Below are 16714 nucleotides of genomic sequence, written 5' to 3' on the forward strand. Positions count from 1 at the left end.
CCCCTTCCGATTGATCAATGTACACAAGACTTATTCATTCGCGTATAATACGCACTCGTGTGTTATATGCACCCTTAACTATGGGCAATTAATTCTGGAAAAATATATCTCTTGTATAAACATTTCAGGCTGTCAGCATAAACCACAAAATTTATCTTTCAACTCTGTTTTTTTTTCACCAAAATAATATTCCCGGGCGCTTATTACGTCGATTACGTATGTGCTACACTGTAAACGAAACTTCAGTGTAACGTACACGGAGAATGTCTAAAACAAAAAGCAGATTGAATGGAATGCCCTTGCTGTTGATGGACACCATATTCCATTCCCGATGTTTTGTAAAGTAAAGAAGACAAATGTATTACTGTTATCTCTGGGGATGCAATCTTAACTTAACATGCTCAAGGTCCTACTAGGATAAGACATAAATGAGAAAATCTCACCAATAATGTAGACAGTCCACTGCGAGGATCACACTCTTCATGCATAAGCAGCCGCTAATTGAAGATATAGTTTGCAAGGCAGCTATTCGCCATAATGACTCATTCGTACTTATGATTGTTTTCAAAGGTCAAGTGTGTTATAGTGTATTCCGGATATGCTTATTTAGCTGCAAATATAGCCTTTGAAGTATGTACAGGCTTCGACGAGATGAATCAGTTTATGTGTCAACATCATTTGTTTCTTAAATGTTTCAAAAAATTACTTAGTTGTGCTGTCACATTTAACAATGCATTGATGCATCGCAATTTTCAGCATGTCAGTGCGATTTTTATTTGGTTGTTGGTTGGTTTGTTGTTTAACGCCGCACTCAGCAATATTACAGCTATATGACGGCGGTCTGTAAATAATCGAGTCTGGACCAGACAATCCAGTGATTAATATCATGAGCATCGATCCACTTTTATTTGGAGACTGCTTCACTTCCTCTTTGCTTGTCCTACATATCGTAACATTAGAAGCACTGTGTACTACTACATAAAGGGTTTTGATCTGATCTGATTTGTTTGTTTGTTGTTTAACGCCGTACTCAGCAATATTCCAGCTATATGACGGCGGTCTGTAAATAATCGGGTCTGAACCAGACAATCCAGTGGTTGACATCATGAGCATCGATCCATGCAATTAGGATACGATGATATGCATCAACCAAGTCAGCGAGCCTGACCACCCGATCCCGTTAGTCGCCTCTTACGACAAGCATAGTCGCCTTTTACGGCAAGCATTGGTTGCTAAAGACCTATTCTATCCCGGATCTTCACGGATCGGTTTTGATCTGAAAACAGCATTGTATGATAACAGGGAGTTAACAAGAGATGTTAACCACATCATATTTATGTCTGTCCATGATTTTATAGAAAATAGTGGTAGGTTTGTACATTAAGTATAAAGATATGTTCAGCTTATACGCATGACTGTAGTCTTGGTAACATGAGTGGTCTTCTTACCATATGATTTTTATTGCTTCTTGACCTTAAAGTTTGGATGTCAACACAGATGTAATTATGTAACAGGGGAGCGGTATTTACATAAGTCAGTTAGGCCTGTTTACCAATCCCTTTCAACTTAAGTTGAATATAATATGTTTAAACTATTTTATAAGTAATATTTACAATGTTTCACCACAGTCCGTCATGATAACTACTGGTGCTAAGGTTACAATGAAAATGATAAATCTGATTATTACATATATAATAATTATATAAATATGTTTTAGAATGAGCACAAATTTAACCGTCGTCCGACACAGTAACAAATTATTTTCAGCAGGGCCACATGGAATGTTGAACATGTGAAAAACGGCACGTTTATGTTGTGCTCCATCATTAGCTTTTAATTAAATAATAATTACATTTTGTAATGGTGATCAAGAGCGTTTTCAATATGGCTGCCGGATTCGAACCTCTTGAACAATTAGAGTTCATCATTGGTGGGGGCAGGTATGTAGACTTTCACTTTCAATGGTCCTGTGATTTCTGAAGATATTTCGCCGGACGACCATCAAGCATGCCATGACATTTAAGCTCATTTTATTTTCAGCCAGGTTAGCTAGAAAGTGTTCTTCAACGAGGTAGGATAAGAACAAATTTTGCACCATGGGAAATGTCAAATTGTTACATTACGAAACTTTTAAGCATGGGTACAACCGCCTCCGTGGTCTAGTGGTAGAGTGTCCGCCCGGAGAGCGGAAGGTTTGGGGTTCAATTCCCTGCCGCGTCATACCAAAAGACGTTAAAAGATGGTACTTGTTACCCTGTCTGGCGGCTAAAACAAGGACTGGTCGGCTCGGAGTATACTGCGTCTGAGTGAGGTATTCATGTTAAACTGCGGCATGGTATCTCAGTGAGCTAGCACTATAAATCGGCATCAATCCGGACTAGCACAAGCAGCCACACACACACGTACATGCACGTCGCTATATGATCGAATAATCTTGGACGCGACGTTAAATCCAATTTCACCTCACCTTTAAGCATGGGTACGATAATTACCGACATATTCAAATAAATAAGAGCCACAGACCCTGTCCATAGTCACAAGCTGGCTGTTAAAAGCGGTCGCTTGCACTACTGACTATATCATGAATATGTATGAACCAATTGTGCCCCTGTAACTGTGAACAGGCAGTTCTTGAAACATAATTTTACCTCACGTTTCGCAAAATGGAAAATCTGAAATCGGAAAGCAATTGTATGTATTGAACTGATGACAGAATGAATAGGTCGACCGAATATGAAATGGTGGTCCACACACGCCTCCACTCGCATGCTTCTGTCAGTATGGGCAAGAAGCCTCGTCTCAATCAATTTAGACTGATTGATTTTGTTGGTGTGCACTTCTTTGAAATCCCAAAGTCTGCCACCGGGTGATTTTCGTTACTCTTTGAGATTCTGGAGCAAGTATGTTGTGGTTTACAGAAGCAATGTCTTTATTTGCTCATTGGTCTAGAACCAGATCATCCTCCAAGGTAGGTTTGGTTGCCAGTAACCTATGTTTTACTTAAAAGTCGAAGAAAAGGATCGGGTGATTAGGCTATGTTAACTGTTAAGCGTCCCTTCTTTGCCACAAGGGGGAACAGGTGGCCGCTATTCGCTGTGCAGAGTTGCGTCCCCAGGCGTACCAGGAACCGATGATCGTTGCTTCGAATCCCAGAATCGGACTGATTGTGATTGTAGGTATGTCCTCACTATACACATGGTCTCGGGTTCTGCCGAAGTGGTAAACGTCTCAGGCCTGCCTGACTTCAGGCTTTCTCCCACACCATTCTAACACGCCAGAAGCACTGTTAAAAGCGGCGGTAAGCCAAACACACTCTCTTCCCCAAAAACCTATACGCGCTTGAGATCCTATTGTTGAAACCAGCGTTAGCTCGGGGTGACATTCCGGGAAATACCATAGGTCAGTGGCACTCGACAAGCACCGTTACACCATTCACAATGGCCGCTGTAATGATATAATAGGCTTGTGCACGTCCATATATCATGCATGAAAGATTCTGAAGAAAACAATTACATTATGTAGTTAATTTAAAAAGTGAGTGAGTGAGTGAGTATGGTTTTACGCCGCTTTTAGCAATATTCCAGCAATATCACGGCGGGGGACACCAGAAATGGGCTTCACACATTGTATCCATTTCGGGAATCGGACCCCGGTCTTCGGCGTGACGAGCGAACGCGTTAACCACTAGGCTACCCGACCGCCCCTAATTTAAAAAGAAGCACAATGTATTGTTTTAACACTGAGGCCCTGACACGGATATCAAACTAACCCTTATCGTCTTCTATTGATAATTTTTCTAATTATAGTTCAGGACTCATATATCCTATATTTCACCGAGTGAGTGCTTGAATGTTGTTTTATTTCGCTATCAGCTATATTCCAGTATATCACGGCGGCCTGTTAACAATCATGGGGTACTGAGCACCAATATTCTTCCCCTGAAATCCAGTATTCAGCCAAGAATGTGGAACTGACCTTTTCCTAAATATTAAATGTCTTCCGAAGGTCTAAAACATCCTCAGTACGGGACGTAGTGTTGACGACGGTCGATATCTTTTCGACAGCTGGGGTAACTGGTAACTCGTAGTACTTATAACATTAGAACCAGTTTCGGAAGTAAAGATGTCTGTGTTCCAAAAATTATATTGACCAGAATGCAACAAAAACTGAACAGACTTGTCATGCTCCCTATTGACGTGCTATTAGAATGGGCTATTAGGATGAATCATGGACTACCGTATTTCCTCTAAAAGACGCCGCGTCAAAACCAAATTGGAAGAAAAGTGGCTTGATCTCTAACAGGTGTCTGATACACTCCAGGTTATTTCAGTATGTCCGAAATACACATCGTGACGCCAATGAGAGGAAATACGATATATTGCCATTGGATTAGTATTCACCACAAATTAGACTCGGTTTGGTACTAAACAATATGCACATGCCTTTTGCTGAAATTGAAAATGCTTTTGTTGACACAAGTCGTATTACAGTCGATGAGTGTTTCCAGCATGTAAAAAACAATCTCAATATCCCAGGTTGAGAATCAAACCCGGCGAAAGCTCTAGCCACTAGGCTACCCTAAAAAGGGACACACTACGTGTCATTATCACGACAATTTATATTTATAGGCAATACTGTAAAGGATGAAACGCCTCTTTACGTCGCAGTCAGCAATATTCCAGCTATACCTTGGTGTCATCTAAATAGTTGAGGGGCGGTGGGGTAGCCTAGTGGTTAAAGCGTTCGCTCGTCACGCCGAAGACCCGGGTTCGATTCCCACATGGGTTCAATGTGTGAAGCCCATTTCTGGTGTCCCCTGATGTGATATTGCTGGAATATTGCTAAAAGCGACGTAAAACCATACTCACTCACCCACTAAATAGTCGATGTTTGAAGGCAAGTACGATGACACTCAACCAACCACGTCTCCGAACCTGACTACTCGATCCAATTTAGTCAATTTAGTCAACGTTTAACACAAGCATTGGCAAATATATTTTTTAATGAATAGCAAATAAATATTTCACATGTAACGTCGTAACGCTTTTCGGCACCATTACAAGTGATGAGGGAGGAAAGCAAGAGGTACCCCCCCCCCCCCCCCCCCCCCCCCTCCCCTCTCTCTCCTATTTTAGTTGATGAGTGAGTATTATTTTGGGCCGCTTTTAGCAGTATTCCAGTAACATCACGACTGTGGACACCAGAAATGGGCTTCACACATTGTACTTATATGGGGAAAGAATCCGGGTCTTTACCGTAGCTGGTGAACGCTTTAACCATGTGGCTATCCCACCACCGACTTCCAGTTCTCCGCGTGGACGCTCTTTCCACTACACCGCGGAGGATGTCATGAGAATGAGTGAATATTGTGAATATGGACCACCTGGCGTGACGACTGAGGCTTTACCCAGCAGGTGCTACAAGATACTTTATTGGTCTGACACACGGGATGTGGTTGTGACATAAAACTGACGATTCTCGTATCAAAATACTCAATAATAGTTTATTCTCTAATAACTGTACATGTCACCACGTGTGTAAAACAGACATGAGCAGACGTCAACAACTTGACAAACATATCCACACACGTCTCATTCTTATAGTGCCCCCACTCAACGACTTTTATACGTTCATGATTTACAACTTAAGAATGTCTGTAAAACGTTCTCATAATACTGAGAAAATTTAAGAAATGGAGACTGCGACACCGACAGCTCATCGAACGAGTAACGGCACCGTTGACGTAATCGCCAACAACGGGGGTCCACGTCAAAGGCTGCTTTATGTAGAAAACAGCAATAAAATATTGAAAACAATTCTAAATCTGAAAATTAATGTCATCAATCTTTTGGAGAAAAGTAATCATGATGTTATGAAAGAAAATGGACAAACGAGTGTGATGATCAATCTCATTAAAATCAGATCTTAATTCACGCTACCGCTAAACAAAGATCTGAGGACACACCATTACGGGTCACGTCAGACCGACCTTTCGCGAACTTTGACCGACCAATCGAATGACTAACAAGAAGTCGACAATAGTCAATCAGAAGGCAGCTTAACCGAGCTTTACGGCACGAGTTTCATATATAGCTTCGAAACATATTTTGACATTCACTCGATTACAAAAATATAAACTGAAAAATAGAACATTCTGGAATGGCTAATGGATGGTCTTGATTGTATGAATAGACATAAACTCATAACTGTCGTGCGAATACCCTGTGTGGGTTTTTTCGAGGTTCTACGATCAAAAATCATATTCCAACCGTCACTTTCATGATCTGATAAGCGATGCTCTGATTGGTCAGATGAAAGGTCGTTCTGACATGACCCGCAATGGGATGTCCTCAGATCTTTGTTTAGCGTAGCGAGAACTAAGATCTGATTTTAATGAGATTGGTGTGATGCTGAAACGTTCTAGTTTCAGATTCAAGGGTGGTCGTGTCAGGTGAACTTTCTTATCAGCCAATCAGCGCCGAGGATTCTAAGTTCTCGGTACGAGTGATCGAAGCATTCAAACAAGCATATCTAATTTCTGTATGTTGAAAACGAACATGATCGGGGAGTTCTGAATGCAAAATAATAGCTCCGCGCTATCATAGTGTTATGAATATTTTTATACATTCTTTCGTCTCTGGGCGAAATGCCATTCCTACCAAACAAGGGCGTACTGTGTATGTGTTTTGTGTGGCTTTTCTAAGTTGAAAAGAAGCGAACCGTATTAGAAATATAACAAAACTAACACACAGTTCACTGAAGTCAGGGTGGTCAAAGTTCGCTCGCAACCTTATGTGCTGGTGTCATCAGATCTCCACGTAGAGATGTTTCAGACCGAAGTAAAATATCTGATTTTAATGAGATTGGAAAGATAATGCACAAGATTTATATGGAACATCAATAAAAAACAATACGGACGATTATCGAGAATGACGTAATGTTACAACTGTAATTACAGCAACGGGGAACATTCGTGTGACTGTATATCTCAGCATTGCACACACATGTTAGTTCGTTGTTTTGGCGTTGTGAAAGCCTAAAAAATCTCAAGGCTACCGATTGTTGGAGCGTTGGATCATAACCTGTTAAAAGTAGCGACTTATTTATTTAAGTCCCACAAACAGCACATTCCAATTTTAAAGTTAATGACACTGCCTCCGTTTGACCTATGTAGACGTACACACTCTAAAACTAGGCACAACATGGACACGTGATCTGAGCAAATTCGTCTCTTGAGTCTTGACATGGCGGTAACGTAGGACAACCTTGGCCTTTGAGTGCATTTGAGAGCGCTTCCAGCTGAGTTGATCCCACACCTGTAGCACCACGGTAGGTATTGGAACTGATTAAGTTGGCAAAGAAAATCGGTTTGTTATTGCTGGTGGAAATCCAGATTGGAGTTTTGATATCATAGGTATCTATGCCACAGTGCGCCAGGTGAGATACCCTGTGGTCAGTCAGTCGTTGAACAAATGTAGATATTTACAAGAAAATTATAAATTAAAGTTTACACGGTTAGTAAAATGTATCAATTATACACACACGTTTAAATCGTTTGGTGAAAATGGATTGATGTTTCGTTTGAGGACTATCAACACTCAGTGCCAAATAGAAAACGTCGTATGGAAAAGGAATGAAAGATTGATAAATATATGGTGTCAATCTGCTGGGGGTGTTGGAGCAACCCTTTATCACATAAAACAAAGCTAATACAACAGAGTAATTAAGAAATACAAATTCTGACAATTTGGTAGAATATTTCGGTGTACGTTGACCCTATTTACTGACAGCACATCACAAATACCACAATCCAAATTGTGTATCGTTTGCAAGATGGCACCGGTGAAATTCGATGAGATGTGCATGGTATTCAGGAAGACAAATACTGCTGAGTTATCAACGACAGGATATTGTTACAACTGGGTCGTCATTATGAGTTGTCTGGTCATCTACAAATCTCCTGTAGGTGGCGTGACCGTTACCCTCGCCCGAAGCTTGTCTCGTGCAGCACGTGCACGTGAAACTATTCTTAACCTCTGCTCTGATGTCGGGAATGGTAAGCCAGGATAGCGGCACCAACATCGCCTTGGAGACACGTATTATCAGAAGCACAATCCATAACGTGAGTCCTCGTTCATAGTTGTTCCACACACCAGGAGTCAGGTGAAATATACTCAAGGGTAAATGTAACGCAACTGTCAGTAATCCGGGAATAATGAAACACATCGGGTGTTCGACTGTACAGCTAAGTGTCTCGGTTGGCGAGTCTCGGATACCAATGAAATTTGCGGCCATGTTGGATTCACCGAGTTTCATTTTTTGAATGATATGAACAACGACCATGACAACTGACGTCAGTATTATTATAGCAGCTGGGACAAAGAAACCCAGCGTTGTCATGGTTGCAAAAGGACTGTAAGGAATTATAGGAGGACAGAAATCGGGTCTCCACATTTCGCGAACATTCGGGTGTATTCGGAAGGAGTAGATCGGAATGACAACGGCGCACATTGCAGCCCACGGGAGTATCAAGAGAACAACGTACAGGAGAGTCTTCACAGGAGAAGATAACACTGTCGTGTTAATGTTAAACAGTCGCATGATGTAATCAATGTTAAGCAGCACGATATACCACGTGGCGACAAATTCCTGGGAGTGATTCATGAACACGAACATAACCAACTGAGTCACGCAGCCATGCACCCAGTCATTTCGGATATACCTGTCGGCGATCAGAGACGCCCCGAACAAGCCCAGGAGAAGGTCCGAAGCAGATAGACAGCAAATGGCGAGATTCCGTAGACGACATCGGAGCTTTGACGACCACAAGATGGAAGCGATGAGAGAAAGGTTAGTTATGATGATGGCAATGATGATTACAATCAGAACACGACCTCCAACCAGTTGCAGAGATAATACTCGGTCTTTATCAAACGCCATCTTGAAAAGTAGTTCCCATATATCCGGCGGATTAATCTGAAAGGCAAACATTATGACAATGGGGGTTATTAAACACCTTGTAATATAGTTTCAGAAGATAACAACATTGTGGTTATTGTACGTCCCCATTTCCATTTTTTAGTGAACGATATTATAATTCAGAACCGCAGCATCGTTGAATGACCTTTTAATACTGAAAGCAACAAAGGTTCTATGCATCTATTCATGAATTCATTATTTTATAAAACTCGACTTGTACTGACTTCCTCGCCATGTGAAAACGTACTGATATGATAGACTGTCTTGTTTTAAATGGGTAGTACTGTAAAATGCACTAACATCCTTTCATCGTGAAATATCGTAATAACAAGTGCAACAAATCATTTAGAAGAAATGAAAATTAACAAAAACCGAATACACGGGATTTTAAAAAGCAAAAACTTGGAAAAACGTAAACCGACAAATAAATACACGCAAAAACATAAACTCTCGTGAAGATATCAACCCAGGAAAAACAGCACGGGAAGGCACTAATCACAAGTCACAAATTACTCTACGGCAATAATCATGATCGATGCATTTCCACTGATCGATAACCACGTCTCACAGAGAAGGTCTGTGTTCGGAAGAGACCCAGCATATGTGTCCAATTGTGACAATTTATGAGAATTTCACCTTAGTTACACTCTAGTTTCCCTGGTTACACGCGTGGTTAGGTTTCTATCACCGTCGTTATGTTACACAGACCCTGACCTGAGAACATTGACGCAGGCATAGGTCATTGGGTGTTAGAGAGCAGAGAAAGGTCGCAAGAACAAGAATGTGACACATTGTTATGGCGTGTCGGTGTATGTTGGGTTGAAGGGGCGCTGGGGTAGCCTAGTTGTTAAAGCGTTCGCTCGTCACGCCGAAGACCCGGTTCGATTCCCGAGATGTACAATGTGTGAAGCCCTTTTCTGTTGTCCCCCGTCGTGATATTGCTGGAATATTGCTAAAAGCGGCGTAAAACCATATTCACTCACTCACTGTTGGGTTGAATAGCTTTAACAACGTCACCTATGTGAGTTGTGTTTAAGCCGGAACATTATTTCAGTTACATCAAGGTCGGTCAGCTTGATGATGGAGGAGAGCCAAAAGTGATGCAGATCTCAGACGTTTACCACTTGGGTGAAACCTATTAGCTCAGGTATGGAGCTGACAAACCAAGAAACATAATCAGGGCGAACCGGGAGTCTAAGCCATAATCGTATGTATCTGGAATGCCTGTGTCGGGTCTCTATGACACACGCTCAGTCAGGTCGGTCATTGTGACCACCCGATCCCAACGAGTCTGCTCTTACAAGCATGGGGTGATTCTGGGGATCTATCGTGTCCATGAATCCTGGTTTTGCTATTGTTATAAGGAGTGCGTTTCGTATCTCTATATTCCCAGTCCCTAGGAAATGGAGCGATAGATAAGGTGGGGTTGCGGTGATGCGGGTGGGAGAGACGGTCAAATCCGGCGAACAAAGGAAACCTAGATCGCAACAAATTGATTATTTGCTCGTCGTTGATTCTACAGAGGCAGTGGGACTAGAAAACTGCAAAACACCAACGCGAAACTAACCTCCAAAACGCAGCCACTTGCAACCAAATAATTCAGACGTATGTTATTCAGTTGAAGCAAGCGTCATATAATTCCCCCTTCGATATCCTGTGGCAACTCGTCTCTGATCGACCCCAACGCTGGAGTGCTACACGAGAGGAACAAGGGAACAGGGGAACCCGATTACGATAACACGCTGTGATCTCCTGATAAAGAATTCAATTTCCCAAATTGATTAGGCACCGTTAACATAGTTACCAGGACGGTTCTGAGGTGTATTTCTGAAGCTTTATGACGTCACACAGACACGGGGGCCGATTTTGAGCGACTATTCAATAACTATGTGTACAGAGTCCATCCAGGAGAGAAGACCAATAGAGATTTCTGCCAAACAGCTCCCTTTGAAATGTTTGAGAAACACGGACCCGCCGAGAAGGTGTCTCAAGGGGTGAGAGGGGCCCAGTGTCGATCATCACGTAAATATTGAAGTTTAAAAATGAATATCATCAATTATTACAGGCTATAGTGAAGAATATTTAGACTTTCAAAAAGGATTGTATAGGGTTAGTGAGGGTACACGACAGGGGGTAGGGAGGGATGCGAGGCATCAGGCGATGCAATTTGTTGTACAGAAACCCGTCCCTGAATCGTGCAAGGAATGTATAGATGGTCGTGGTTCGAATCCCAGATTTTTCCCAGTTATGATCTGCTTGATCCTTATGGGTTTGTCATATCTTAACGCTGCGGTGTATTGCATCGAAGTAAACCAACTAGAGAACTTGTGCCACTGTCGCGACCACACGTTTATCTTTGCATGTTCGACCTCGTATGGCGCTTCGTTGCTGTGTCATTGCATTCCTCGCTGTCTCGCGTTAATGCTGGGTTTACAGGTGGACGGTATAGTCTCTAAGACTCCCTTCCCGGGTATGTATACATGTATCTCAGTTTGAGTGCGGTAACATCGTAAAGTAAAGTATACAGGGAGTGTCAACGGACGTAACTCGTTAAGAATTGGCCTTCAACGTGACACCCTCTCTCTCTCTCTCTCTCTCTCTCACACACACACTCCACATGCACACATACACACACACATACACACACACATACACACCACACACACTCTCACACATACACACATACTCCACATGCACACTTACACATACACACACACACATCCCACACACATACACTCGCGCACTCACCACTCACACACCACACCACACACACACACACACTCTCACACATACACACACACCACAGACATATACACTTTCACACACCAGACATACACTCACACACGCCACTCACACACATACTCACACACATACACTCACACACCACATACACTCCAAAACACAACACACATACTCTCTCTCTCACTCTCTCTCACACACACACACACACACACACACTCACACATACACACACACCAGACATACACTCATACACACCAGACATACACTCATACACACCAGACATACACTCACACACCACATACACTCCAAAACACCACACACATACTCTCTCTCTCACTCTCTCTCTCACACACACACACACACACACACTCTCTCTCACACACACACACACACACTCTCACACATACACACACACCACAGACATATACACTTTCACACACCAGACATACACTCATACACACCAGACATACACTCATACACACCAGACATACACTCACACACCACATACACTCCAAAACACCACACACATACTCTCTCTCTCTCTCTCTCTCTCTCACTCTCTCTCTCACACACACAGACACACACACACACACACACACACACACACACACACACACACACACAGCTGATATACCCAAATTAAAATGATAGCCTAATCAGTTCATAAACATGCCAGACTCAAGATGAAACGCAAACATACTTAAGTTACTTAACTGTTATTTATTTTCCCCGAGATGAAATCGCGAGCCACAAATACTCTTTTCCTAACAAGCGTCCCTATGTCTGTCTAGTGAGCTTCCTGTTCAGTGATAAAGGCTTGCCGTGGTAATTGGGTTTTTAGCGTGCTACCTTACCGTGTTTACAAGGGAATGGTTGAAGTGAACAGTCTCCACGGAACAGAAGTACAAGCCCGGATGTAGCCCACCCCGCGAACAAATCGAAAACAGATCGTTGTATGTGTAGTCTCTGTACACATGTGGTGTAGTGGATAGAGCGTCTGCCCGGAGAGCGGAAGGTCGGGGTTCAATCTCCGTCCGCGTCATACCAAAAGACGGTAAAACATGGTACTTGTTGTTACCCTGCCTAGTGTAAAACAGAGGATAAAAACGGACTGGTCGGCTCTGTCAGTATACTGTGTCTCAGTGGGGTATCCTTGTTAAACTTCGACTGGCACTATAAAACCAGCATTTGTCCGTAACAGACACACACACGCCCGCCCGCACGCGCGCGCGCGCATGCATTTACTTATTATTAGTGTAAGAATCTTTGACGCGATGTTATACCTCATTTCGGATGTGTTCACATGAACAGAAACGTTTCGCCCTGGTGGTTTAGGGCAGAGCAAGCGGCGCACATAGAATTGAGTGAGTTCGTTTTAGCAGATATTTATTTGAACCGGAATTAGTTTTCATATTCAGTGTGATGTTATTTGCTTATTGTTGAACGCCAGTCAGCAATATTCCATCTATATGACGGCCTGTACATAGTCTCGTCCGGGCAGACCAGTGATAGATAACATGAGCAACGATGCACGCCGTCTAGGCACGATGACACGCAATTATCCAAATCACCGACCCTGACCACGCGATCAGATTACGTATTTAGTGTGAAGAAATTCGTAATTTTGGTTGCAATAACAGCTGTAAGTGATATAAAAATATTTTTAAAAATTATTTTGTTTCTTTTTACTTCCGTACGATGTTAATCTTCCCGATACGACAGTGGCCATAGCTTGCTCTATACGGGATGTATACCGTCATCTTAAATCGGCTATAGCGAACTAACCTGTTATCCCCAGGACCCGGGATACACGCTTCGCATATAACGCTTCTGTTCATGTACTACACGGTTCGGATATTACTTGTCTGTTAATGTGAACAAAGACTTCCCACGTGAAGATAGGTCGATTAGGTCTTCTGCAACCCATGCTTGCCGTAAAAGGCGACTATGCTTGTCGTAAGAGGCGACCAACGGGATCGGGTGGTCAGGCTCGCTGACTCGGTTGATGCATGTCATCGTATTCCGATTGCGTGGATCGATGCTCATGATGTCGATCACTAGATTGTCTGGTCCGGACTCGATTATTTACAAACCGCCGTCATATATCTGTAATATTGCTGAGTACGGCGTAAAACAACAAACAAACAAACAAACAAAACTATGCGCGTCGCTTGCTTTTCCCGAAACTACCACAGCTGTACCATAACACTCTATAACAACCCTCGTTATGAAGGCAGCACCGACTCTTCATTATGGAAACGCCTCATTTCATCAATCCAATCAACAGAAAGCAATCAGTTTATTCCAGTGGTGATCAAGGAAGTTCATAAGTGGAAGAAGCTTCAGAAATTGTGAATTAACGAAATGAAAACGGTATGAATACCTTAACATCCGACTCCCATGAAACGATGGAGAGCTTCGGCTCATCGATGAGGAAAGTTTTCAGCTGAGTAGGCAGTGTTTTCGGAGTAATGAGTTAGGTTCACTCTGCTTTGAACAGAATACTTTTCAGCCTCTTTTTGGCGAGATGTCGACAGTGTAATGGCGGTGACAAGATTAAGTATCAAGGTTACATGAATTCATCGATTGTGTGTCGACATGAACGACAAATTCACGGACGTTAATGCTTAAATACACATTCACAAACTCTCATGCAGCATGTGTGCAACGAAGATTATATAGCATTTAACGTCTTATGGCAGTCCCGACCTTTCACAAAGATATTTATTTGAACATCTCCTGCATCATCACCCACAAAAGAAGTCGGACTAGTCAAGTTTTTTTCATAAGATGACGCTATGAAATTTATCCTTCATGGAATGTGAACTGTTTGCTTCTAAACAAACCATGGCTAAACTGCACGAAATCCTTTATATCCCCCCCCCCCCCCCCCCCCCCTCCCCCCAACACATACCCCACCCCCCACGCCCACCAGTTGTCTGATTACATGAATACAGCATCTATGGTTTATTTTAAGCTTTGTATATATTAATTGTGAATGATTTAGACATATGGTGTTCAGACAAAGACTTCAGTTGTACAAACGTTTGGGAAACTGAGCGCATCGTTAAAACGCAACTAAAGTAATTAAGATTGAAATTCTTTGGACACAAAAACTAAGGATATAAATAGCATACCTTTCAAACAGAAACTATACTCGTCATGCACGTGCATACACACAAAGGAAAGTAACATTTACAGACGAAACATACCTTATTAACGAGACAATCCGGTTTTACCAATTCTGTTTACATCGGAACCACGAAAAATGGCGACTCTGGCTGAATCAATACCTCGCGGTGATTCACTCCCCTCAGACTGCAGAGTCGGTTGCTAAGGAAACGGAATATTCCGTCGTTATCCAGGTTCGTGTTACGGAATGTGTGTGTGTTTACTGGTACTGCGCAGTGCAGCTACTCTTTAGCGCTGGGCTGTTATTAAAGCAGAACGACGATCGCCAATCTGATAACAACTACAAACAGAAAGAGTTTCTTATTTTTAGTTGGAATAAGAATGAGAGCCTGAACTTACTTTATACGACTTGCACTGAGTTGCGGATAAATACATGTACAACTTTAGGCTGGGCTTGGAAGATGGGGTGTGGAGTAGGTTTGTGAGATTGGGATGTTGAGGTGTGGAGTGGGTGATTGGGAAGATGAGGTGAGGGGTGGGTATGTGAGATTGGGAAGGTGAGGTGTGGGGTGGGTATGGGAGATTGGGAAGGTGAGGTGTGGGGTGGGTATGGGAGATTGGGAAGGTGGGGTATGGGAGATTGGTAAGGTAAGGTGTGGGGCGGGTGGAGAAGATTGGGAAGGTGAGGTATGGGATGGGTATGGGAGATTGGGAAGGTGAGGTGTGGGGTGGGTATGGAAGATTGGGAAGGTGAGGTGTGGGGTGGGTATGGGAGTTTGGGCAGGTGAGGTATGGGGTGGGTATGGGAGATTGGGAAGGTGAGGTGTGGGGTGGGAAGGTGGGATGGGTGATTGGATTGATTGGGAAGGTGAGGTGTGGGGTGGGTATAGGAGATTGGGCAGGTGAGGTATGGGGTGGGTATGGGAGATTGGGAAGGTGAGGTATGGGAGTTTGGGAAGATGAGGTGTGGGGTGGTATGGGAGATTGGGAAGGTGAGGTGTGGGGTGGGAAGGTGGGATGGGTGATTGGGAAGGTGAGGTGTGGGGTGGGTATAGGAGATTGGGAAGGTGAGGTATTGGGTGGGTATGGGAGTTTGGGCAGGTGAGGTATGGGTTGGGTATGGGGGATTGGGAAGGTGAGGTGTGGGTGATTGGTAAGGTAAGGTGTGGGGTGGGTATGGAAGATTGGCAAGGTGAGGTGTGGGGTGGGTATGGGAGTTTGATAAGGTGAGGTATCGGAGATTGGGAAGTCGAGGTGTGGGGTGGGTATGGGAGATTGGGAAGGTGAGGTGTGTGGTGGGTGATTGGAAAGGTTAGGTGTGGGATGGGAAGGTGGGATGGGAAGGTGGGATGGGTGATTGGAAAGGTGAGGTGTGGGGTGGGTATGGAAGATTGGGAAGGTGAGGTGTGGGGTGGGTGATTGGAAAGGTGAGGTGTGGGATGGGAAGGTGGGATGGGTGATTGGAAAGGTGAGGTGTGGGGTGGGTGATTGGAAAGGTAAGGTGTGGCTTGGGTATGGGAGATTGGGAAGGTGAGGTATTGGAGTTTGGGAAGATGAGGTGTGGGGTGGTATGGGAGATTGGGAAGATGAGGTATGGGGTGGGTATGGGAGTTTGGGCAGGTGAGACATGGGGTGGGTATGGTAGATTGGGAAGGTGAGGTATGGGAGTTTGGGGAGATGAGGTGTGGTGTGGTATGGGAGATTGGGAAGTTGAGGTATGGGGTGGGTACGGGAGTTTTGGCAGGTGAGGTATGGGGTTGGTATGGGAGATTGGGAAGGTGAGGTATGGGAGTTTTGGAAGATGAGGTATGGGGTGGGTACGGGAGTTTGGGCAGGTGAGGTATGGGGTGGGTATGGGAGA

At 43.5% G+C, this 16714-nt stretch overlaps 2 protein-coding genes across 3 annotated transcripts in view; one reads left to right on the plus strand and one right to left on the minus strand.

Moving 5' to 3' along the window:
• Window positions 1–15124, minus strand: part of LOC124134092 — a 20432-nt gene extending 5308 nt beyond the window's left edge. Inside the window, exon 1 of one of the 2 annotated variants that reach the window (XM_046498735.2) lies at window positions 14934–15124. The gene's annotated coding sequence lies outside the window, so the exon portion shown is untranslated. Of the gene's footprint in view, window positions 1–443; window positions 564–14933 lie in introns of those variants that run through there. The other variant, XM_046498737.2, reaches the window with a different exon arrangement.
• Window positions 8309–16714, plus strand: part of LOC124134091 (integumentary mucin C.1-like) — a 39991-nt gene continuing 31585 nt past the window's right edge. The window contains exon 1 of the mRNA XM_046498734.2: window positions 8309–8850. Within this exon, the coding sequence (XP_046354690.1) occupies window positions 8786–8850 (65 nt within the window). The 5' untranslated portion in view covers window positions 8309–8785. The remainder of the gene's footprint in view (window positions 8851–16714) is intronic.

This window comes from Haliotis rufescens, unplaced genomic scaffold, assembly GCF_023055435.1.
Source record: "Haliotis rufescens isolate VD_foot unplaced genomic scaffold, xgHalRufe1.0.p SCAF_1, whole genome shotgun sequence".
NCBI lineage: Eukaryota > Metazoa > Mollusca > Gastropoda > Lepetellida > Haliotidae > Haliotis > Haliotis rufescens.